At 35.1% G+C, this 27294-nt stretch overlaps 1 protein-coding gene across 1 annotated transcript; it reads left to right on the top strand.

Annotated features, from left to right (window-relative positions):
- The first annotated feature begins 501 nt into the window (after window positions 1-501).
- On the top strand, window positions 502-2339 carry LOC140757875 (uncharacterized). The gene is made up of 3 exons (XM_073093743.1): window positions 502-601; window positions 971-1277; window positions 1540-2339. Exons 1-3 carry the CDS (start codon window positions 575-577, stop codon window positions 2199-2201), a joined length of 996 nt encoding a protein of 331 aa, XP_072949844.1. The 5' UTR covers window positions 502-574; the 3' UTR covers window positions 2202-2339.
- The last annotated feature ends 24955 nt before the right edge of the window (window positions 2340-27294 follow it).

Here is a 27294-nt window from a genome sequence, read left to right as displayed (position 1 = left end):
ATTCCTGTTTTGTGTTCCTTTATTACATTTTCGATTGAACTAAACTCGTTTAAATAAGTGCCGCAAGTTAAGATAATTGCTTTATTTTGAAATTGTTGCTACGCTTTTGAAATTTCTAGTGATGCAGTTTATTAACTGTGTGAAATATTTACGTCTGAGTACCTTTTTTGTGAACCAATCAAATAATTAGATTCGGTTAAATTTCTTCTTAGATACCTATCTAGCTATACCATGTATCGTGATATTTATTTACCGCTAAATGTTATTATAATTTTCTGAGATTTTCTGATTCTATTAATTTCTAAAACTCGTGATTCGCAATTAGTATATTACGTATCTGTTCAACATCGCCTTTTCAAAATCATCAGTACAAGTGTATTTTATTATGTTTCACTAAGTTACGTGTGTACCCATTGATTTTTGAAAACCAAAAAATACCTACAGTTTAGCATCCTGAACCAAGCTTTACTAACAAACCCATGTGCATTGACCCATGTTATTGGCACACACGAGCTCACTCTGGACAATAGTTCAGCATCGGTCACTCAGCAACGTAAAGTGCTTTGAGGCAACTATGTTCACTGTCTCCGGATTTATTATTGTAAGTATTTTATATTCTCTTCCCAGATCATTTGAATAGTAATATCGATGTTAAATATCTGTTCTCTTTTATTAAAATAAAACTGATATTGCCCTTAATTCAATGAAGAGATATTTAAATTAAATTAAGGTTCAAGCCCAATATCTCTTTTGTAATCATTATCCTCGAATAATCTGTTGTATTTAAAATTGTCGCTATTCGCTAGAACTCCTATTATTATACTCATTAAATTATTTGTAGTAAGTAAACAATAAAATTTAGTGTCTAGTGTAAATATTGTAGTAACACTATTCCATATTTTAAATTTGTCATAAAAAATATAAAAATGCATATAACGAACAGAAATAAAGATATATTTTTCCGTACTAGGTATTTATTGTCGAAGCAAACTTATTGTGCGTAAGTCACGGAGAAGAAAATACAGACTACAATAATGGTTGGAGACCCATATCAAATGAGAGAGTCCTCGGCAACCTACGAAGAAATTTCATTAAAACACCAGAAATAGTACATTTTTCTGCCTCATGGCGTCCTATTGTACATTCCACAGAAAACGTTGGACATGAACAAATTACTAACGTAAAGCCTCAAGATATAAATATCGAGCTGATGGATGAAGGCAATTACTATGATGGCACTGAAATGGATGGAAATCAAAATCTACAGGACGTGAGAGGTAATTTCTAAAAATATTTTGATTATTTTCTTATTATCGTAATTATTGTTGTTCTTTGCAGCATATAAACAATACGTTTTATTATTTGTAAAAAGTTTTATAATAATAGTATTATATATATTCTTTTTGCAAGGGAAGAACTTTGAAATGTATAACTATATTCTCATTCGTTCTGAAGTAGCATCAAAAATAGGAGTAATGTTTTATCTTTACAGAAGTACTTTTAGTAGTTATTAAGTAAGAAGTGCCTTTATCATTACAGATCAATGGCTGAATCTTGGGAATAGTCAAGAATTCTTGACTAGTTCCGAAACGAGTAAAATATATAAACCTACATCTACACAGACACGAAAGGCTAAGAAAATTTTAGATAAAGGTTTAGACAACAATATACCTCATAAAAATGAAAATCAAAATGATGCTATCCGGGAAGTGAGGCTGATAAAAACTAATATCACAAACGATGAATCCAATACATACGAAGTGACTGAAGCCTCGGACGCATCTGAAGTTATAAACTTATTGGAGAATAATCTAAATAAAGATCAAAGATACTTTGAACCAACCCTCAGATCAACAACGGAAGCAAATCTTTCGAAAAAACTGTTTAGTATTCTCGGCAACTATAATATAAGGACGAATGATGATTTGCCAAATTATGCTGCATCTAGACACAAATACAATACAATGTCTCAAAAACAAAGTTACGCGTACCCTCCATCAAGGTACAACAGTCAAAATCATCTTCCCATAGATCCTTTGCTTGCAGTTTTTCTTTCAAACTACGGCCACTATTTACCGGGATTGTACGGTTTTCCCGGAAATTATTACAATATTTACGGTTACTTAGCTTCAAATAACATCCACAACAATAAACCCTTTGGTGCGTACAAAATCTACTCTGATACTGATTCATCTCATTAATATTTAGTGTTCAAAATTCTAATTTCATTTAGAGTGACAAATAATTTAATAATTATCAAAGTTTAAGATTAATATGAACATAATTAAAGTTAAGTTGTGTTTTGTTGCTGTTTAATTTAGATTATTTTTATAAACTGTTATATTTCATATAGGTAAAAAATACGATAAAATATTTTTTCTTCCTTACGTATTTCTTTTTTTAAAATAAATCTAAATTATTTAACGTTATCGACAAAATACTATAAATTCTACAATTGGTATAATTCTAAGATCCCAAAGAAGTGTAATATTAAATAATTATGTTCTTTACATTTTACTTTCTCGAATCTTATATCTACCACATAGCAAAATGTAATCTGCTGTAAAATGTATTTAACCAGTGCAATGCAACTTTTTACTGAAGTGAAGCTAAGCTGATTAGGAATAAGCCTTTCGAGCTAACTTAGTATCAAGATCGTATTACAATGGATTTCCTCTGAGAACATTTAGTGTAAGTATATATATATATATAAGTATATATTAAACTGGACTAAAGTAGGTCACCATTGGTATAAAGTAGAATTTCTTTTTAAAATGTAAGATGAAGGTGAGTAATATTTAAAACTAAAAAAATAAAACTGTTTAAGATTGATGATTTTCAACTGCTGTAAGTGTAAAATATAGTTAATTTAGTCTTTTTAACACATTTAACAGAATAAAGAAGTATTCGGTGGTGTGGTACCTCGAATCAGGTTTTCATAGGACTGTATTTTGTTTTAGATAAGTCGTAAGCTTTTAGTTTGGCACGTGTATCAAACCTGCGTTCCAATTCCGGGTGCCAAACGCACTACGCCGCGGGAACACTGGAACGGATAGGGCTTTATCATACTTGCGAATTATCTGAGTATACAAAAAGAGACTATTAAAATAGTAGAAAATAGCTTGTCGAACCATTAACGGTTCGACTTTCATGGTATTGTCAATTATACAATATTTGTAATAGAAGTTTTGCGAAAATGGTACAGCACAAAAACTGATATAACTTTGTCCTCAAGAGTAACAACGCACCTGTATCTGCCCTTAGTTTGACACTTATTCTATTAGATTTTGATTACAGATCACTGTGGTCAGAAGTAACCACGCTAACGTACGTAACGCACGCTCGGTTGTAGTATTAATTTATTAAAAATAAATAATAGTAACATCGGTAAATGCTCACACACCCTCTATGAAAGCATGAACTAGCACACTGTGTATAAGGACGTTTACAAGAATTCCTACAAAGTCTACATGCAGCAGATGGTAATGCGTTGATAAAAGAGTGAATGCTTATTTCCTACTGTAGAGCACGGATCTTTTTCCACGACTCGATCGATAGTAGACGGATCTCTTTGCTGAAAACACGCTTGTAAATCGCACCAGTGTAAACACCCTAACGCAGTTTGCTATGTGCACTTTTTGCGTCCACTTGCCACCGGCCAGTTGGAGGGTTGCCACGCAACGCGAATTGCCACTTTTATTGCACTCGAGTGTTCTAACCGATCTTTGTGATTGTGTACGATCTTGTTTTGTTTGTTTTTAAACGTAATTTGGAGAATACCCTGTGAAAATTTGGAGTTTATAATTTATTTGGGGATATTTTTTATTTTGTAAAATGTAAAGATGAGGTTTTTAAAATAAAGACTAATTTTAAAGTAACATCAAATTGCTTAAAAATTCCTGACAATTTAAGTATGATGCCGAAAAAAATAGACGGTAAAAATATCCACAAAATAAGAACCATAGATTATAATGGTTTAAATGTTAAAGATTTAGCTTTAACCTGACCATATAGAAATACAAACACAAATCCTTAGTTTTAGGAGTGCCATTACGTTATTTTGCTTAAATTTATACAAATAATTAATAGTACAAATTAATTTGGCAAAGATGTAGGTTTCGTTAAGCTACACTTCGCGAAACGAGACCAAGCGTTATGAAACTCATAAATAATTTCACGTTATAAATATTCAGAGGGCTTACTGTAAGTCGAAATTCGTATTTTTCCTGTCATTAGCCGACTTTATTATTTAGAGCCGGAAGTTTCGGAGCTCAAGCGGACTTGGGCGGGCGGCGGATGAATTTTCTTGTAAAATTCAAAATTTGCGGTAATTTCTTATTTAATTTCGCTACGTTATGCAATACGTATATAATGATTAAGTTTTTATATTTTTATTTATTTCTTTTTATTTTCTGTAAGTTTAATTATAATTGTAAATATTTTTCAGTTAGTAAAGAAATATAAAATTAAAAAAAAATGATTTAAGTATATCATTGAACTGACGAGGAGAAAAATGAAATAGGACGATAAAAATAATAAGAAACCAATTTATATACTGCCTCGAAGCGTTTCAACTTAGTCCTTAAGGATAGCAAATATGGATGGAAATCATACATATTACATAGTAGCGGATGCTTGCGAAGTAGTTTTGATCTTAACTTAATAGCATGAATTTCCGTAAATTATCGTCTGATAAAATTAACTATGGAAAATACGGAGTTGATAAGTGGCTGTCAATTTTCCATGAAGTAGCCTAGAAGTTCATTTGCTACAAAAAAAAAAATAAGGAAATGCATAAATATCCTCATATAGATGTCCTGCATAAAATACCGCCCGATTAAAAACAAAAGTCTCGAAATTCAATCAGGACACTGTAATGGCGGAGTAACAAATATCTAGGAGCAGAGCTCAACCGGGTAATCCGGTAAAAAAACGAGCATCCGGCTTAATCGGCATTACCCGGTCTGGTGGGCCCGTCGTGTCGCGTCTGCGTTTGGTGCGCGTTTTTGCGATTACTACGAATTTTCATTGTACCAAGCGTCAAGTGGGTGAACAATGAAGATTGTTTTTATGCGATTAAAGAACGAACGGGCATATACAGTGTCTCATGTTACGAGTAAATGATTACTAAAACTCGTAAATGTATCCATTTTTATGCATTTCTCTGCTAGACTATGTGAGCTTCCCTCAGGAAGGAGACGTTTTAGAGCAATCACCGTTCCTGGCTGTGTGAGGTGGTTTTTTATGATTTAGAATTAGCAAAGAAGCATGTAGTTTACTGGATGGTATGTGATCCTTGTCGAAGAGTTCCACCACCTTTAACACTGCAATAGACAACTAGTCAGTACTGTACATCTCCTGAATGGCTATACAAATAACACACCATATTTTTTTTATAATATAGGAATAGCAGACGCAGACGCAGTCCACCTAATGGTAATTGACTCCTGCCGCCCATGGATATCTGTAATCAACCCCAGATAGGATTAGATATTCCTCCCTAAGGTCGGCCACAGATACGCCGCTAACCTTGAGGACTAAGCTGGAACGCCTCGTAAAAGTATGTCTCACTTACCACACCCTTCAAAACAGAACACAGCAGCGCTTAACTTTGCTGTTATGTATAGTTCATGCAGTGATTCAAAAATGATTCATTATGATCCGCAATCACCGACCACAAACACGAGCAAATCAGTGTTTCGCGAATGAAATAACATTTAATATCAATTCACCGCTAATGGGGCGTGAAATCCGACGCCTATTGTTAATCTAGTGCAATTGTGATTAATTGCCATATTATGTTGTAGTGTTTCTAGGTTACCTATCAGTAAATACTATTTGTTTCGCACATGAGTAATGTATTCGTATGAATATGTATTGGAATAATTCCTTGATTTTATCTGGTAAGTCTTTCTCGTGTTAGGGAAAATTATGAGCTACCAGACAGCTTAATGTTTTCTTTACATACTTGGTTCGTATGGATTATTTGCAAAAGAAATTGTTATTGAAGTCAATGAACTTATAAATTGTTTTACATGATTGATATTTAAATTACAGAAATGTACCTTCGTCCATAAGAAAAACATACCTTTAATATTAGTAATATTACATTGTTATATAAGTTAAAACATATTAAACCCTAACTAACTTAACCTACTCAAATATTCTTAAGTAAATAATTATTTTTTTTAATTATTTCATTAAACATTTAGCTAAGTCTAAAACGCTAAAATTTATAAGCCAATTAATGATAAGAGACAATCAAAGGACGTTAAGGACTGAAGAAGGTGGCAACCGAAGAGGAATGAATTGAACATAATGGCATGTTCGAGCATGACGCTTTTATCGCAGCTCGATCGACTAATTACCGAGTAATTGCTTGGGCGACGGAAATTAGTCGTATAGTCGCTCCCGAAGCTTCAATTTGCTTGAGTGCTCGGATTACATTATCTGCTGATACAATTATTATATTCGCAACGAAATATTATTGGTACTGATCTTGTATCATAATTTAAAGTTGAGATATCCAATCAGTTTCGTTTATAAGATTTTCTTTAAAAAATGCGCCTGTTTAAAACGCATTTCTTTGTTTTGATTGTTTAAGCCTGTATGGGGATATCTTTTAATTAACATTAACTAGTTTTCTGATATGTAAAATATAAAATTAAATTGAGTGATATACAATGGTGATTAAATCATAATCTTACTTGAAAAAAAAATATTTTTAAATTAATAATTTACTATAAATAAATGATGATATGCCGCAAAACATATGAAATAAAAATATCTAGCAAAGATGTGGAAAAAAATGAATAAGGAATTAACGTGAAATTTGAATTTTATGAGAAAATTCATCCGCCGCTCGCCCAAGTCCGCTTGAGCTCCGAAACTTCCGGCTCTAAATAATAAAGTCGGCTAATGACAGGAAAAATACGAATTTCGACTTATAGTAAGCCCTCTGAATATTTATGGTGAGAATATTTTTATAATCTTCATAGCGAATATTTAATATTAAGATCTCTTTTGTATTGCGAAGACAGCTCATCGTTTTTATTAACTTAAGTTTGATCTTATGTCTAAGATAAATATGTTATTATACATTTAAAACCTTGCGAACCGTTTTGCTACTAAAATATACTATTTTAACTGAAATGTAATTAATATTTTTTAATAGTCAGAAGTATCAGTCAGAGTTAGAAGTAAAAGTAGCTGGCAGACATAATAGCAGAACAGGTATTTAAAATACCTAATGCAAAGGAGTCATCATCGGACAAGTCGTACCGCTAAATGATCACAGATGCAATTTTGATTCCAAAGTTTAAATTACATTGCCTAATATTTCTATAATATCGTCCTCTAAAATCTTGACCTTTTACCACCTAGAGATACTCGTATATTAAAGGCAATCTAGAGATATATTTTGGCAATAAGGATAAAATAACCCAGAATTCTAACTCATAAAAGGATATTCCAAAAATAAAAGTTACTTCACTATTACAGAGCTGGGTTAAAGTAGATAGAAGGGCAATAAAAGTGGCGCTATCGAGTGGCGTGGCACCACTCCAACAGGCCGGTGGTGAGTGCACAAAAAGTGCACGAAACTGCATTATCCGACCCGGTGCATCCGCGAGGTGCGTTTGGCACTCGCGCTGATTTGCATAGTGGGTTTGATTGTACGGGTGTAAGTGCTTATAGAGATCCTTATTCTTTTGTTAATCTAGTCGTAAAACCGTGCGATTTGTTTCATATAAAAACACATTATAACCTAAGTATTCAAAGATATAAAAATATTAAAAAAAAAATTGGTGCCTGTTTCATTTGTCCTTATAAATTTCTTACTAAGTAAGAAATACCAATTTCATAGAAATGCAAAAAATATAAACATTAAAATTACGTCGGTACAACATAATATAAGGTTTACAGTCAAAAGGAATGTACTTTTTAAAGCACGTAAAAGCTATAATAATGATAACATCCCGAGAAACAAAGTCAAACAAGCAGCTTTATACTTGAGACGTGACGTCATTGTATATTCAGACCCACAGCTATGGGTAATCATGGATGGATGGCTATGGATATCACCCTTATTGGTATGAAATAATGCTGAAAATAATATTTTATTAGAGAAAAATTGTGTACTTTATGAAAGACGTGATTGATGTCTTAATGTGTTCAATATATTTTTATTATAATTACAACTAGTTTATAATTATAACTTATAGATCTACATATTTATGATATTTTTTATTAGGTTTAAAGGTGGTAATCTTTCGTGGTTTGACTGTACGGAGGATATACAGCAACGACCGCCTTTTTTATTTCTGTCCTATATCAGCAGAGGTATTTACGAGTAAATACCCATTTATACTCTTTGTTTTTTTTAGTGTATACGTATTTTATTATAAAGTAAAGATTTTTTTCTTTTTAATACGATTAGATTGCGTTTGATTGTGTTTGTTGCTGACGCGAACCTATACATTTTTTTGTTTACCAAAAATAGTCTAACGGGCCTATAGAAGTTTTTACTTCAATAAATAACCATTAGCGAGCTTAATTAACAAGCGTGTCAAGGATTGTACTCTACTAAAATAATGCTTAAACTTTTCTTCTCTAAAGCATTTAAATTCCAAATTCCTTGAACAAACTGAGAAACAGACGCAAGCAAATAAAACACTAATAACATTCCCGCTTGTCCGACAAATCGGGCAGAATTACAATCCCAACCCCTACTCGTCTGTAACGAGGGTGAATTAAAATTCCATCCGTGTTTTATACTTATAAACGTAGGGTCACCCTTGTCAACGTACCTAAATACCTTTTCTATTTATTGCTACACTAACTTTGAAATGTTATTTGCAATACATCGCTGGCTTGCAAGCAGTAACGAATATGAAAATTGTTAAAGCAAGCAATGTAAGCTATAAAATTGATTTCGTTGTCACAGTATCGGATTCGTACTGTCACCATATAAGGTGTGTTCGTATTTTATCGGTTACCTGGGATGCCAAACAAGATTCTATTACACATTGTTTAGTTTTCAAACTGGATGGTTCGTTACAATTAAGCTCGGGTTAGTAAAGGATCTGCTTAACTAACCGCGGAAATAGTTTTAATTGTATCCTTGTAATTTAACTCATGTAAATATGCGATAAAATTGGTTTGTTTTTAGTAATTATTCTACATTAAATATTTTAAAAATATTGTTCATTTCGTTTTATTGCAACGTTTTTACAATTGCATGATAATATACAATTCTAACTGAAATTGTCGATAGCGAGCGTGGGGCAGTACCTTATATATTAAGTAAAATATTTTAGCTATAAAATATTCTAACTTCAAAAATATTTTTTTAAGTTATGATAAGTAGCCATTGAAACCTACAGAAGTTAGTGACTGCCTTGTCATACCCTAAATTAGAACAACACAACACATAAAATTGCTGTAATAACGTAGAATGGGTGTGCCATGTAAAGCAACTCATTACTATCAGTCCTTGTTTGAAAATAGAAAAATATATAATTTACAAAGTATAAACTAATTATAGGTACCATACAACAAACACATTTGCCTTTACCCAGTAAATAGTACCCTTGTAGTGCACCTGTCGATTTGTTCGCTGCGGTGTCGTGGCAGTTCCATTACAATCCGCTCTGACACAACACATGTCAGGGCACAGCACACACAACACAGCAGACGTGCTTCTTTTAGTATCAGTAATTTATGATTTAGCATAATGTACTCGTAGAAACTGACGCTTTACGACAATAATATAGTGGCTTAAACTGTGCTTTTGATTCTTCGGCCGAACGCAGATAGTCGCCGAAACGAGTTACAGTATCGATGCAATCGCCTAAACTCGAATCACCGATCCCTGCAGAAGCTAATCTGCTAGTGCCGTCAATACGCTACGACGCACGTCGCCGTAAAACGTGTTAAAGCATCAATACAATCGCTAAAACGCAAATCGCCAATCCTTAAAGTGGTTAATCTGCTGAGGACTTCAGTGCGCCACGACGCTCGTTTGCCGTAAAATCTGTTACAGTATCGATGCAATCGCCAAAACTTGAATCGCCGATCCTTAAAGTAGCTAGTCTGCTGTAGCCGTCAGTGCGCTCGACGCACGTTGCACTAAAACATGTTGCAGTGTCGATGCAATCGTCAAAACTCGACTCACTGAGTCTGCTAGTCAGTGCGCCATGACTTACGTTCCAATTAAATGTGTTGCAGCATTGATGCAATTGCTAAAACACAAATCGCCAATCCTTAAAGTAGCTAATCTACTGGGGACGTCAGTGCGCCACAACTTACGTGGCGATAAAATCTGTTTCAGCATCGATGAAATCGGCAAAAGGGAGTTGGTCTGCTAGGACTACCAGTGCAATACTCGGTAAAAATAGCTAGTTTGCTGGGGCCCTCATTGGCCCACCACACAGATCACGGTAAAATGTGTCGCATCATTATTACAATCGCCGATACTGATAGTAGCTAGTCTGCTGTAGCCGTCAGTGCGACGCACGTCGCGGTTCCGATGCGGAAATGAAATGTATTTCCGCCTGAAAACAATGACTTTTCTGGGAGTTTTTGATGTGTACGAGTATCTGTGATTCCACTAAAATATTTATCAGTGTCGTCTAAGTAACGTTAAAACTAACGTTTTGAAACTACTGGGTGGATAGGACTAAGTTATAATGTCAATGAAGGAATTAATTTGTGACATACTCAATAGGTACACAATAATCTGACACATTTAAATAACTGGAAAAATACAAACACTAAATATTTTAGTGTTTGATGTATTTCAAAAAGATTTTTATGGAACTCTTTTTTACGTAAATAAATTGCCACCATTTTATGTCTTGATGAAGGGGAAATTTTCAAAAGGCCATGGGAGCGACAGCGGTATGTGTTGCATTTTTACTCACTGTGAAGCCTTTAGTACCACATGATCTCCGGGATCTGCAATGACACGAGTCCTCTGAGTGCCATACCCCTATCGAATTCTTCCATAATACATTTACGCTCACTACACATTCGGGCGTGTACAACGATATGCAGAACCACATAAGGTACTCCTTCTTAACCCGCAGACTGGACGATTTAAACTCTAGTCACCCGCAACGCCAATAGCCTTTTTAACCGTCTTTTGCTATAGGCAGAGGATACCGTAGCTTTGGCTTTAAATCGCAGAAGTTATATTTGCATCTTATGAAGAAACAAGAGTTGTTTCAAAATAACTTCTAACATAACTGTTTATAAACCCTCCAATCAACCTTACTAACTAGTTAAAATTAAACATATAAATTGGAACATATCAAATACACACGTACGAGTATCATGAACGTATCAAGTTGTGACAGTTCCATTACAGTATACCTTTGGTATTGTTCGTTAAATATGTTGTCAGAGAGGCAATGGTGTGACGCAGGAAATAAGTTCCATTTCCGCGTCCGAATGTCACATTATGTCGAAACGTAGTACAGTTGGTACAGTTGGTTGCTACTTAGATATAATTTGAGTAGTTGATCAATCAGCCTAACATGTAAAAATATCTGGAAACGACTCCCCGCTACAAAGATATCAAAATTTGGAACTTAGATTTCTCTTCTGGGTATTTTTATCAGGCAAATATGTTTAAGATTTTAGAATATGGCAAATGTTTTAACCCCAGAAAAACATTTTAATTACATTACGACAAGTTTTGTACCTATTGTTCAGTACTTCGGACCGATTGAAATACTGATAATAAATAAAGAGTATTCAAAATTTGAAATGTTGATGTTTCTGTCATTACTCACAAAAAATACATACAGTCATAATTCGGAGTACGCCACGGGACGTTTTTATTATTATTACGTAGGTACCTGAAGGGTCCTATCGGAAGTCGCGAGTATATGTTGCATCAAGAACGACCGGTCGCCCAAGGGAGCAGCGCACCACTCTTCGGTATTTATACATTTTTTTCCCCTACACTTATTGTCACTAGCGCACAAGGATCACAATTATACTCGTATTTCGGATAAAACCAGCGACTTGAAATTCATACAACTATATTGGTGTAAATAAAGTGCATGGCCAAAATCCATCCTACTAATCAACGTTAGCATCTCAGAGGTATTCAATACCGAAAAATATCCACGGAGCGATTTATCAACGTCCCGGACACTTGGCGTAATCGCGCCAACAGAAATCCTAAGGACGTCGTCTAGATCGCAAAAAAGATTTATTTGTCTACGTAGGGGAAGATGAGAAATGCCGTGTCCCTGCAAAGGTGGGCTCGGAATGTGCGCTCAGTAGTGTGAGGGCCAAGCCAAGAAAATCTTACAACGAAGATAATGTACGACTTCAGTCAAATCAAACGTATCAGAGCAGCGGTAACTCGACTACTTTTTAAGTCCAAATACTGCAAGCAGGTCTCTCCTAACATTTGTGAGTGGATTTATTTGTGGTTGGCTACAGATTCGGAGTGAAGACTTCTGAGGACTAAGCTGTTATGTCTCGAAAAAGTATATGTGTCTGTGTTCTAGTTTGAAGGGTGTGGTAAGGGAGACATACTTTTCTGAGGCGTTCCGCGGCGCATCTGTGGCCGATTTTAGGTAGGAATATATAATCCTGTCTGGTTGATTACAGATGTCCATGGGCGGCAGTAGCCACTTACCACCAGGTGTACTGCATGCTCGTCTGCTTCTCCCGTTATATAAAAAATACACGCTTCAGCGCTTAATACAACAGTTATTAGGCGCGGTGATACCGACGGTGTCAAACCAGAGAGAATCCTACCTTTAACATTTAACTTTCTTTTATAACATTGAACTACCATGCAGTCCATGATGGTAAGAACAGGTTCTGTCTGAAGCCGATTACAGATGCGGTGTCACTCCTAAGGACTGAAATGTTCGCCTCATACCACCACTTCTTACCACTACCACTACTAATAATGTACTACGTAAGATTCTTTCGTAGATTTAGGTAAAGGTATATTTAGGTAAAGGTACCTAAAAGACAATGGTTACAGAACTTGGCTGTACTTTACAGAAGATTCTTGTCGGCATTTGCATTTTTATCTCAACCCTCCGACATTAGTAGAACAAGGGTCCTAAACACCAGTAACTGCTCATTCAGCGATCGGCGACGCATCAGTGTGCAATTTATATGCAAATATTTCTGAACTGCATTATCATGATAATGTCTGAGGGTGTTTTAATATATATTTGCTTTTGCTCCAGGCGTTTCTCGTATTTAGAAATACTTGTCGTTTTAATCTCGTCCACTTATTTATTAAAGGCTGAATATTTATTTTTGGTTTATGATTTTGTATTCAAATGGAAATAATTGTAACACATAGCATAATTTCTTCGTGTCTGCTTGCTTATCCGTCAGTTATTATTATGTACTAGAAAAATAAATGTCATAATAAAAAGTTGCTCTACATCCCTGTAACTCTCGGATGAATCATTCTGAAAATATTAAGTTTTTAATTTTCACTGTGGATGGTCTGAAACACACTTGCCGCTCTTTAGCAGGCATAGGTGCATTACCTGTAAAATTGTGCAGCCTGGGTTGTCTCTAAAATCTAAATATCTACATTTGAATAGATTATTTTAAATTAATATTCTTAAATGTTATTTGGAGTAATTAATTAGACTAGTCAATAAAATTCATATATTAAATGTTTTTGTTAACAAAAATCAGACTTGTAAATTAATCGAAAGGAAGGAATTCATTGGTATGAATACAATCTCTAACATCAAATTGACTGAACAATTGATCGATTCAAATGCTATAAAAAACTTGATAGAAGCAGTGATCGCAACAACCCGTCCATCAAAGTTCGGAAGGGTACTAATCGACGCAACTAGAAGGGCATTAGCGGTGGACAACCAGCTTCCTTTCCCGAGGGAGCGCTCGCTCCCAGTAACACTCCACGCACTGGCCTAATCAGACATCTCCAAAAATTGAGCCAATTCACACTATGGATCGCACTCGGATCGAATGAAGTGACAATGGCCAATGCTAAGGGAAATGCGTGTACGAATCTAAACAGTGTAGTGCAATGGTGCTGTTTTGTGTCCGTTTTGATAGCATGCGGGTACAGCCTCGTGAGGCAGAGGGCGCTGGAGACGAGGCTGGAGGTGCTGGAGAAGAAGCATTCGGAGTTAGAGACAATGGTGCTGCAGATGAAAGAGTCACCCCCAGTTGCAGAAGTGGAGGAGAAAGTACTGAAACGGGATACGAGAGATGCTGACTGCTTATGTCCTGCAGGTAAGTGGAGCATGATGAATTGTAGCTTATGATAAGTTTTGATTTTGAGCAATTTTCAGATTCCATGTGGTTTTTGTGTTATTTAATATTTACTTTTTTCTTTTGGAAAAAATCATACACAAATATTTTTGTTTTATATTACACGTATGTTATAGTTTTATTAGGCACTTATTTTTTTAATATTTTGCTTATGTTATAGTTTTTTTATATATTTTATTTTGAAAATGATTGTATTTTGATACTAATAATGAAACTTAAAAAAAAATCTGCAGGTGATTACATGTTTATACATTTTTTTTAAATTTAACAGTAAACATATTTAAAAGTAAAAGGTGCAAAAATAACATGATATTAAAATTTTTATCGTTAAACTTCAAATATGCCTAAGTACTTGTGAGTTATGTCATCAAATAAGTATCTAGGAGTAATATGGTAACAATATCTTATAACAGACCTACAAAATTGGCAAGCATCCTATCCATTATCATTATGCTGATGAGCTTAATACAGGTATTCCGTGTACCGGCTATCAGCTGTGTTGCTCGCTTCATCGTAGTCAATGTAGCAATTAATTAAATTAATTTCGGGTGTTTCCCAAACACAATATGCCGCCAGCCCGCCGCAGAGCCGCATCAATACCTACCGACACATTGTGTCGTAACTGCTACCACTTTACAATATCCGGTGATAAACTCAATTGGGACACCACCACAGACACTGGAACCAGTTTAAACTCTCACACCGCAAGAATAAGAGCCACATTGTCTTCCGCCACCGAAGATTCTTGTAAGCCATTCTCCTCCTATGATGTTCCAGACGAGACAAATTGTAATGCTCTATTGTCACAGCCATTAGACCTAATGGTTCAATAAGGAGTATTGAAAACGTTCTTTCAGATCGTGACCAGGCCTACAAATCAGCCTTTATTCAATTTAACACGGAGACTTAGCCTATAGGGCCGTGCGAAGGGAAGGATGTTGACCTCTGGCGGATATTAAAAATGGCCCCTAAATTGGTTCACAGATTTGTTATCGACGCCATATTGCGTGTTTCCGTCGAACTTCCAATTGGAAGCCGGCTCAATAAGTCTTCAAACGTCCCGTTCTGATGTTAATAGGTTTTTTGGAGGGTCATCCTCTGAATCGGGATTGATGAAAATTTCATCAGTGACAAAGGGATGGGAATGAAGTTTTCTTTTTCGAATTTAGATGGCAGGCTGCTAATTACTTCTTATTGTTCTGGTGCCAAATAAAGACGTAATTGTTTAAGTTCGGGCCAAGTTACTTCGGTTGCGCCGCTGTGAGCTCTATCAAGTTAAATTAAAGAAGCCGTTCCTATGTATCTAGTGATGTACATCAAAGAGTGGGTACTGAAATAAAATTTTGAAACATTTGTGTTTCGAATTTTTAGAAGCTTTTGTTTTAATTTCTGAGTAATCGTAAACGGGTGTGTGGAACATTCGATATTTACTTTAATTCCTTGTTATCCGTATAATCCAATAATAATCTTTAACGAAGCAAAATATCTTTAAAGATTAAGGTGGACAGCTCGCATAAGATTACCAGTTATTTTTTATTGCAAAGATATTTTAATAAACTTCTACAGATATTTTTAAAATTATTCCGTTTTTAGCAGGCACCACGTATAATATTCTGCTCGTGTCAAATGCACTCCAAGCACTTAGCCTACAATTGAGAGCGTATTTCCACTATCTATTACATCCCACTGTGCAATAAATAATATTTTATCATGTTGAATTATTTTGTATATTATACGAACATACATGTATATTTTTATCTTTTACATTTTAATTCTGAATTATCAGTGGAAGTAAATTATTTCAAACTAGAAAGTAATATGTGGGCTTTGAGGGGCTTATCTTCACAAAGCTTTGTTAATTTAAATATAGTAACCGAACGGTACCAAAAATCTTTTTGCAGCAAACAGTACCTAAAGTTAGTAAGTATGCTTTTTCGCGATATATGTACATATAAAGATATAATATAAATTAATATAATATTACATTAAAACAGAATGCAATCTTAAACATCGATGTCAATGTCATTTTACTATATAATGTATGATGATATACAATATATAAGGATATCATTATATAATATATAACGATATATAATTATCTTGAAAGTACTAACATTTACTGGATCTTAGCATTTTTGTATAATATACCTACTACCTGTACATAATTCTTACAACAAAGAAAAAAGTAATGGAAAATTTGCCTTGCAAACAGGAAATTTCCTATCTAATTCCGTTTGAATTTTTAATGAATATTATCTTTTAACCACGTTTGAAAACATAATTAGGTGCGAGGCGAGGAAGATTAAAAATGCAAATGAGTTAAATGAAACAAAGAAATATACCGTTAGTGTAAAAAATTCCATCGTAAATCTTCCTCGGTGGAGAATAACTGCTTTCATATTTTACAAGCCTCTTCGTGTGGTTTTGTTTAGGGATATTTATAATCTTCGCGATTTTCAAGCCAATTTTGTATATGCAAATAGGCTGCAAGTACGGAATTTTAAATATAGTTTTTTAATCGCTCGCGTAACTAGTACTACATTATAACAAATCATAATTAATTAATCTTATATATAAAATTCTCGTGTCACAGTGTTAGTTACCGTACTCCTCCGAAACGGCTTTACCGATTTTCACCAAATTTTAAATGCATGTTCAGTAAGTCTGAGAATCGGCTACTATCTATTTTTCGTACCCCTAAGTGATAAGGGTTGTTCACCCTTAACATTTTTTTATTTATATGGCAACACAACGTATGCCGGGTCAGCTAGAGTAAATATAATATTTGTGAATAGATAAATGATAGATACTCTAGTGGTTCGAAACGCAGCGTCTCAATCGGGGGCTCCGAGGTCAAATACCAGGCACACAGTTCTTAGTTATGTGCGAATAAGAGATTAAAAAACTTAGTGAAGAAACCTGCACGCCTGAGTGTTCACAAAAAATGGGTGGTGTGCAGTCTACCAATCCACACTGTACCAGCGCGGAGTACTATTTTTAATTTGAGAGGACATCTGTGTTTTGATCACAGATCTCCTCGGGACAGTTATGTATTGACTATCATGATGATGACGGGGCAGTAATGGATTCACTATCATAATGATTATTAAACGGTTTAATAAAATCAACGCATTGGATTTTCCCCATGAGGTAATTTTTGATTACTTCCCGCATTATTATAAATCTAGTAAACATCGGTTCGAGTTTAAAACAGTTCATATCAAAATGAAGAACAATCTTGGCGTTGATTCAATGCGATTTGAATATTCTGATAGATTTACGAGAGTAGGTAACGCGTGACAAATGGGAACGCCAGATACAGGAGCCAGATGTAAAACAGTTTCTTCTCTACCGGCGAATAACGATGAAATATGAATCAACGGAAAACAGTGAATGAAATGTTTCTCATCATTGTATCTTCGAAGGAGTAAGATTGTTCAATCCTTGACAAATTGCAGGAGGATAAATGTTAAAAAAATACCAAATTTGCCTGTTAATGTCACTTTTTGCGCCCAGTTATCGTTTTGCGATGAGATCATAAAGACGTCCTGTATATTTCCTCTCGTTCCTGATGGCCACGTGGACTAATAGTACCTACTACCGCGTGTGCCTTGCTAAGTGTATAGAAACGAATCTTTGGGACTACGCCGTATATACTTCTCTGAGCCCTGTGACAGCGGCGTGCACATCATCCTGTCGCAATTTGAGTCTGCCGATTGGTTAGGAAGGCAAGGTTGGTGGTTTTATCTACTCATCTGCTGCGACCACGATTGTGTCGTATCACCTACAGTCCATTATATTATTAGGGAGGCTTGCGAAGCCTGGGTGTACGACACAGAGATCGTCCACTATTTTATAGACGGAAAATAATTAAGAAGATAAATTTTAGAGTTGAATATTCTTAGAGTTATCGTATTATATTACAACCATAAATTGGTATTGGTATATTTGAAGGTGGTAGAATCCTTCGTGGTTCGACTCCGGCGGTACCACCGCCTCACCTATTTCTGCCTGATAATAGCAGTTTTCGCTGCTGTGTTCCGTTTTGAAGGGTGTGGTAAGGGAGACATACTTTTATGAGGCGTTCCAGCTTAGTCCTCAGGGGTAGCGGCGCATCTGTGGCTAATCTCAGGTAGGAATATCTAATCCTATCCGGGGTTGATTACTGATGTTCATGGGCGGCAGTAGCCACTTACCATCAGGTGGACTGTATGCTCGCTCCTATCTTTATATATATATATATATTATATATATTTCTTGTGTGTGTGTGTATGTCACTGAACTCCTCCTAAACGACTAGACTGATTTTGATGAAATTTGTTGTGTGTGTTCAAAGGGACTTAAGAATGGTTTAGATTCTCAATTTAGTCCGTGGGAAAAGGTTTTTTTAATTAATTTTAAATTCGTAAGTGGTTATAGAATCGGAAACTATGCATTTGATCAAGTGATGATCTTTAGCAAAGTTGTTGTCCTAGAGCCCACGAGGGTTTGGGAGTTGGTAAGACCAATTTTCGACAGATGGCACCACTGTCATTCCAATGCAGGTACAAATTTTCCGTTTTATGTATGTCATATTATTTCTTTAAAATGCGGGCGAAGCTGCGGGCACCACTAGTATAATATAAAAATAAATCTATAATTTATAATAAACATAATTAATGATCATAAATAATCTTCAGGTACTATACAGGTACTTAAAACAACTTGTACAACAACTTAATTGTGAGAAAGTTGATCGCTTCTCTCTTTTTCGTTTATGATATGACTTACAAGATCTCTTATAAATTCATCTGTCGGCTAAGAAATAATGAGACATTGCAGTGATTAGTCGTCGACGTCGTACATATCATGGATTCTTTCAAGAATGATCTCATTTGTGAATTTTGTAAACTGTCTCATATATTTGTGAAGGGCTCGTGCCACCTCATTGACTACAAAAATACCATATAACTGAAACTGTTTATATTTTTTTAGTTATAGCTGTTTGATTTAACAGAATGTGAAAGTTGATTGCGTCTACAAGAAGGAGATTATTGTTACTAACATACATTGCTTGTATTCGTTTAATCGTCTTTTCTTATCGTTATGAAGGTATAATAAAAAGATAATCTTAAGTATAGGTAATACGAGTATAGGTATGCATTTGTGAACAAAGACACCCGTTCAGCAGTGGGACATCAAGAAAGCCCCAGCCAATATACCTTTTTGCCATCACAAACATATTTATAGCACAAAAAATCCCGGCGACATATTTAGACAGAGACAAATACTTTCTGTTGAATCCATGATAAATACTGTTGAATCCGTGCCTCGGTGTTAGGTCTCGCTGTAAAATGAGGAAGGCGATGATAAACCGCCGCGTTACTCCGTCGGAGATTTATCTCTAGATCTAAGACGATAATAAGCTTCCTACAATGTTATTTACGCTGTTGCTCGCTGAGTTTTTATACGGATTTTTATGTACAGCAAAGGGTCGATCATAAAAAAACATAAGGACTACGTTGGAACGTCTCATATATTATTATCATGCGTGCCATAAGAGGTATATTAATCATAATTGCAATAAATCAGGATAAACCAGGCAATAATTTGATCATTGTATATCCCATTACTAGACAATTGTATAGAAGCGGTAAAGAAACATATAGAAACCATACATCCTTCAGATCTGAAGCCTGATTCACCTCACTGCTCCGAAACAGACCAGTGCACAGTAGAATCGTAACAAGTTACAGTTTTAAAACCATCCATAATGCGTATAAGGTTTAACGATAACCTTGAAATACCCACCAGCGGTCACCCATCACTTAAAAGCCCGCAAAATCCACAAAAAATCCGGTTCTACACCATCCTGAAACATCTTAAACGCGTATCACCCATTAAAACCGAGGACTAGAACGCTGTAAGATTTTTCTTTCCGCTTATCAGATTTCCTTCCACTTTTTCCTTGTCCGAGAGCCATTTCCGTGAAGTGGTACATAACTCCAAACCTCTTTGTCCTTATGCAAATGTTAAACTTGTAGAAAAGCAATCCAATTTGACTCAAAATCCCCAGAGATATAAGTGCACACCACAATTTTAAATTAAATCCATTAGAACACACGAAAATCCTCCTTCGCACCATGTGCTACAGTTCATTTTATCTCCAGTGTATTATCAAGTTCAGTTTAACGCTACTACGGGTTCCGTAAAGCTGGTGATACATGGACGTAATATAAATATGGTTTTAAGGTTTAAGTATGTCTTTTCGTTATTTCATGCTTAGAGATTTCTTCTTAAAAGACATGTCGGGGAAGAACACCGCATTAAGAAGAAATTTTAAGATTCCCTTGAAATTCGGTTTAGTTTTTAAAATAATTTTAGTTACAGATTTTATTTCATTTTATTTAAGTGTTAGTTAACTTTAACACTTCTACTAGCAACAAAACTTAGAACTGTAATGTCTTTAATCGCATAATAAAAATTTATTTCATGAAGAGTGTTTTAATTTTCAATTTAAAAACCACTTCGCCAAAAATGATCATTATACCTAATTTCTAATGTAAGGTATTTCCATTTGTTTTTTTAAATGACTTTCAAGTATGTTTTATTTGCCTTTGCAAAATGTCACTATTATAAATGTCTGTAACCACTTTAAATTAATAATGACCTCCCCGAAATTGGTTATCTATTTGTTAGCGATGAAGCCACAGATAGACAAACAACTTTAACCAAAATGTAGGATTTATAAGCAAAAATATTTCCGCCGGTGTATATTACTACCTTTATTGTTAAGTCATACAAGGAATTCGGGAATCGAATAACCAAAGCAACGCAAATGCACTTCTAGAGTAAGGCGATAGCACACATACATACATATCTACGTATATAAAGACACACACATGAGCTCCGCATGCTAATCGAGCTGCATAACTTGCTACCACGATTTGAATTTTGGTACCGGAAAATTAGCTTAGAATTTCCTTAGGTAAGATTTCTAGACGGGTCATATATGGTAGCTGAAATACTGAGGACGAGGATATTTTTAGGGAATTACAAGTAGCTGGGGAATTGTGTTTATTTATAATATACTCGTAGAGGTCATGTATTTCTGATGGTCACTGCTCTTACACATCTGTAACCCCAGATAATGTAAACTTGTCTTTAGATTTTAGTCGGAATGCCTCACTCCAGAATACAGCGGTGTTCCAGCTTAGTCCTCAGGGGTAGTGGCGCATCTATGGCGGACCTCTGGGAGGAATATCTAACCTATCTGGGGTTGATTACAGATGCTCATCTGCTACTCCTATTTTACAAAAAAAAAAACGACTTCCAGTGGTGCCTCCGGAACGACAAGCAACAACCAATCTTAGGTAGGCCTTTAATTGTATGTTTCACTGGTTACAGATGATAATAGTCATTTACAACTAACCATTACTTGTATTAGGTTAGGTTAGGTTAGGTTACGAATGCGTGTAAAAACACCACAAAAAGCATAGATTAAGGTGCAAAGTAACAAATCTGTAAATTCCAACATTTAAGCTTCGCACACACGAAGCCGGCTTAACCTAACAGAGATATTGTAACGGTCTCGTAAAATGTTAGCAGTAAGGGTGTATTCACATAGGTTGCCTGTATCTTGTGTAATATTATAAAAACAAAAGTTACTGAGCACAAAGTACTGTGTGCGAATAGCTTTATTTTTACCATGTTTGGCTAATCCCAATTAGCTAAAATTAAATAGATTACATAAACTCCTTCTAATTTAAAATTAACTGACAATTTGTAAGCTCATAAGCATACAATTACTTGAGCTATAGGTACTTGAAAATAAATTAAAAACAGATTTTAGAGAACATTGTAAAAGTTTGTTTATTTTTACTCCCTTCAAATGAGAACATACGAGTAGTTTCAAGCTGTTTTATTAAGCAGAAACTCATTCGTTTCTTGAGTATAACTACATTAGTGGTGATACAACTATCAAATGATATCGTAGTCAAATGATAAGAACCTCTATCCTTTTTTTACTCTACTGCGGTGGGTAATGTTTTTTATACATATGTATGTAAACGTCTCATTCTTTGGAATGCCCTACAGTCTAAATAGTTTGACATATTTTATTAGATATGAGCATATGAGATGTCGTTGCATTCGTCTAAATTGTGGTAATGACATACGCCACGTTACTGCCCTTTTCAGTTAAGTTTTTGATTTTATAATAATTCATTATCATCATCATCATCAACAACCCATTACTGTCCCATTGCTGGGCAGTCTGGGCACGGGTCTCCTCGCAGAATGAGAAGAATTACGCCATAAACCACCGCGCTGGCCAAGTGCGTATTGGTATATAAATTTCTCAGGTATGCAGGTTTCCTCACGATGTTTTCAATCACCGTTTAAGCAAGTGATAATTAATTTTTAATACGCACATAACCTTGAAAATCGGAGGTACGTGCCTGGGATTTGAACCTCGCGAGAGGCCAAGTTACTTAACAATTAGGCTGTTACTGCTCACAATAATTAGTCGTTGTTAATATATCATTATTCCTTCTGAGTAGTCTTCATCACCATTGTGAAGTAGTCCTAAACATGCGTCACTAACGACTATTGCGGTTCACGCCCGTTTGAACGCCTCTCAATGCCGCTACACATGGTACAAATGTTTATACCTTTCATGCATGAAATTATATTAGTGTTGAATTTTTATTGCCTTAACGCCACGAACATTTAGAGCACTATGTATAATATTTATACATTTTAAAGGTGATTGAAATTTTTATGTCTTAATAGGAGTAACACGATCAACACATTTCCTATTTTAGAAACGATTTTAATGTTGCTTTATTCTGATTTGAAAATTGAAAATTATGGTATGGTGTATGACTTGCTTCAATGACGCGTTCCTACTTAGTCCTGAAAGGCTCTATGAAGTAACTTCCAGTAAAAGACATCTGTCATCCATTTCAAATTGGATTTCCTAAGGTGTTATCTCTAAGAACTTAAAATAAATGTAAAAAAATGGTACGGCGTTTGCCACCTGAGTTAAGCTACGGAGGTTCTTCCTATCTTTGAAATAGGGATATCCTGTATTGTCCTACAAGAACACATTTAGATACGTTGGTCAGATAAAAATCCTGGAAACCTCTATGTATCAGACCGCGGTGACCGCTACGCCACGCGAGTTGCGAGTCCAACATAAATCACTTTGACTGCTTCCTTTTTTGCCACGTGGCAATAATCGCACTGACACGTACGTACCCCCTACAATACATCAGTGTAACACCAATATCGCATGTTTTTTATAGATGGGGTTAAGATGGGGAGGATATATTGTCCAATAAAGCAGGTTCCGCCCATAACCGTCCCCGGTTACCGACTTGACGCTAAATTACGGGAGAATTCCCGGTTTTTCCAACATTTTCCTCAATTTTCGTTGGAAACGATAAATTATGTATTGTTTAAGGGGACATCTGATTACTTCGAAGTTATTTATGAGTATATGACTTTTTGTACTGTGGAACAATAATTGCAATTGGAGATCTTCAATAACTCTTGTTTCAGACAAGAAATAAGATTGTAGTGAAATAAAAAAAATATAAATAAAAGATAAAATAAAATATCTTCATTGACATTTTATTAAAGTTTTTAATGCATTGTTTTTCTTAAAATATTACGTAATTAGTTTTGGGTTAAGTCTCCCCTTGGTGGTGCTTTCCCCAATACTATGTCTATATTTCTTGCTACTTGCGTCCAATTTGCTTCCTGTCTATCTGATAACATAATTTTCTACTGCCTTTCATTTCATTTTTATGAATTTGTATAATTATATTATTATTTATAAACAAGGATACACTTTACTACCTTGCCATAGAATAGGATAGTGTGGATAAAAATGAAGAAAATATTGTATCTTAACAGACTAAATGGTGCAGAAACGAACCGCGGTATATAGCACTCGCGGCACTCGGACCTTTGCGGTGTTTACGATGTTTCATTGTAACGTTATTTGTTAATAAATAAATAATGAATATACATAATAACTACCTTAAAAATTATTATCATCTTGTATGAAAGCGTTAACTTGCATATTTCTTTACATAGTTTTCCAATAAGTTCACCGAATCAGGAAACAGGATTCTATAAACATTCCATTTTTATTTCGTCTTCTTTTTCTTCCTTTCCCTTTACACCTTTTTTCGTTTCGTGCTAAATGATTTTCATAGTCCATTCATTTATATATCAATCTTGGCAAGTCTTTGGCACGACTCATAATTCTTTGACTTCTCAATCGTAAAGTTTCGCGGAGTATCTTCTGGTCATTGTAATATTTGTATTTTGTACTGATTTGTATCTATTCTTAATTAAGATACCCTCCAAACAACAAAGTTTATTTATATAGCGCGTAACTCGATATCTTTACCCCCTTTTTGTTATGTTGAAGATCATTAGTTCCAACAACTTTGGTTTCCAAACCACTAACAGTTCAAAAACTTGGCAAGAGAATAAAATGTATCATAGTTTAACTTGATATTTATTCTCTGGCACGAAAATAATGTTAGTCTAGGCCAAAAGCCAATGGGTAGTAAGTGAAACTCCAAAACTTAATACTTAACTTTGAAGTCTGGATAGGTACTTACTGCTTTTTCAAGAAGCAATTGTTGAAAAGAATAAACTTTTATTCTTAGTTCGTGTTTTGTTTTACTGGAGCCTTAATAAAAGTTTATAACTAAATTGCTTTCCATTCCGTTTTAAATACCGTACAAGTTAAGATAACGCTTAACCCTGCGAAAAACAAAGGCTACTAGATAAATTCTATTGTAGGATCAATTAAATTAATTATCACTTACTTAAAACCGTAAAGGGCAAAATCGTGAGGAAACCCTCATACATGAGATTTATAGAAAAAAATCTGAAAGGTATGTAAAGTCTACTTAGCACTTGGCCAGCGTGGTGGACTACAGCCTAAGCCTTCTCATTCTGAAAGGAGACCCGTGCCCAGCAGTGGGTCAATAATGGATTGTAGTTGATGATGATGATGATGATGATGATGATGATGATGATGATGATGATGATGGACGATCAATTCTTGATCAAACAAACGTGGCATATTTTGACATCTAATTATATTTGATTAGGTACTATACAACTCCTTTTGAGAGGAAATGCTACGTCTCGCGTTGGCGTTGGTAAGGCATGTACAGATAGATCATAACTGACCTAAAAACTTTTATAAATGGCGTTAGTTAATGCATCGTAGTATCGCGAATGGAAACGGTTACTGCAACTCAAATATTTCACTTGTGATTTTGCATACCAAAGTATAAGCAAAGATTTAATATTTCTGCTCTATCCATAAGCGGCCGTAAATTTGATGGGTAACCAGTAATGGCTAAATTGTATGGAGCTGTATGTTGGAATATGTTTTAAAGCTTTTACTATCATAAGGTGCCTCGTACCTGGACCTTACTAAACTGTATATATCTACTATAAGCAGAATAGAACAAACATTTATATGAAAAGTACACTTTCCATCTAATGCCTAATCTCTCGTGCAGAAGCTGAAGATCGTTTAGTTGAAATATTGTCGGAACAGCATCCGAAGCGGGAGTGCGATATAAGTAACTCCTACGATACTATTTACTAGCACTTCCTTTAAGGGTTTTATTAGGACTATTATATTTAAGAGGCGTCTTACATCCGGGGCGTCCAACTAACTCGTCACCAACGCATCTGTGACCGACCTCAGATAGGACTCGAATCCTAACAGAGATCAGATTTGAAGGTAGTAGAACAGTTTGTGGTTCGACTCCGGCGGCACCTCCGCCACACCTATTTCTACCTAATAACAGCAGTGTTAGGCGCTGCTGTGTTCCGTTTTGAAGGGTGTGGTAAGGGAGACATACTTTTCCGAGGCGTTCCAGCTTAGTCCTCAGGTCCTCAGGTCAAGATTCGGGTGGAATCTTACTTGATCCCTACAGAAGTCCATGGGCGGCAGTAGCCACATACCTTCAGTTCGACTGCATGCTCGTTTGCTGCTTCATATTTATACAAAAACACTTTAACGAGAACTATAAATTATACTCCAGCCGTTATCGGTGCGATAAATCAGCATATCTATAAACGCACCCGCTATTGTTCTACACTCCATATTTCAACTAAATGATCGCGAGATTGGATGGGCGCTGTTGCGTTGAATATATTCCTGAAATTCGCTTACGTTTCAGTTTTTAGTTGGGAATAGATTTTATTCCGCGGTGAGCGAGCGGTTTCTATTAAATGCGGTTCGTTACTGTCGATTGGAGGCTCTTTGTGTTGGGAATTTTAATAATTGGTATCGATCATACAGATATTCGTTATCATATTTTAAACAATATTTTTATTAATTCAGAGTACGTTTTTATTCGTGGGCTTGTTTTTAAATCATATTAAATAATTCATATTTACTCAATTACGATTATATTCATATGGTGAAGTAGATTTTAATTTATTTCTTTGTCATTTAAGGGTAATAATAATCAAATACTAATATTTATAAAACATTAACATACAACTTACTTGATGTTAAGTAGTCACTAATGAAATGGACATCAACTTAAAAAATAGCAAAGTTCAATTTAAAATCGATATTGTAAGTTGTTCTTCTCTTGACTTACCAGAATACCAGAAAAAGGGAACTACTTTAAATTTATAAAAAATCTTCAGACACAGTGATGCTACATTTCTCCTATAAGATAGATATACAAATGACCGACTATTTTATTTCACTTAGTTATAATTCTGTTTTATTTTTTAACCGACTTCGAAAAAGGAGGAGGTTACTCAATTCGACCGTATATATATATATTTTTTTTTTTTTTTTATGTTTGTTCGGCGATTTTTTCGCGATGCCGCGACCGATCGACATGATTCATACACCATTGTATGCGGCTAGTTTCACAGGGGGTCCCATTTTGAGGAAATTTGAAAATTTCCGCCAGTTTTCCCGGAAAATTGGAAAAACCCGATTTCATATAA

Source organism: Epargyreus clarus, unplaced genomic scaffold, assembly GCF_041222505.1.
Source record: "Epargyreus clarus isolate Ecla_fem2 unplaced genomic scaffold, WU_Ecla_fem_2.2 ptg000005l, whole genome shotgun sequence".
Classification (NCBI taxonomy): domain Eukaryota; kingdom Metazoa; phylum Arthropoda; class Insecta; order Lepidoptera; family Hesperiidae; genus Epargyreus; species Epargyreus clarus.
This window is presented reverse-complemented; position numbering and strand designations above follow the sequence as displayed.

Coding starts and splice junctions, on each gene's coding strand:
- LOC140757875 (XM_073093743.1), top strand. CDS start 575: ATGTTCACTGTCTCCGGATTTATTATT. Junction 602..970: donor CTGTCTCCGGATTTATTATT/GTAAGTATTTTA, acceptor TTTCCGTACTAG/GTATTTATTGTCGAAGCAAA. Junction 1,278..1,539: donor AAATCTACAGGACGTGAGAG/GTAATTTCTAAA, acceptor TTATCATTACAG/ATCAATGGCTGAATCTTGGG.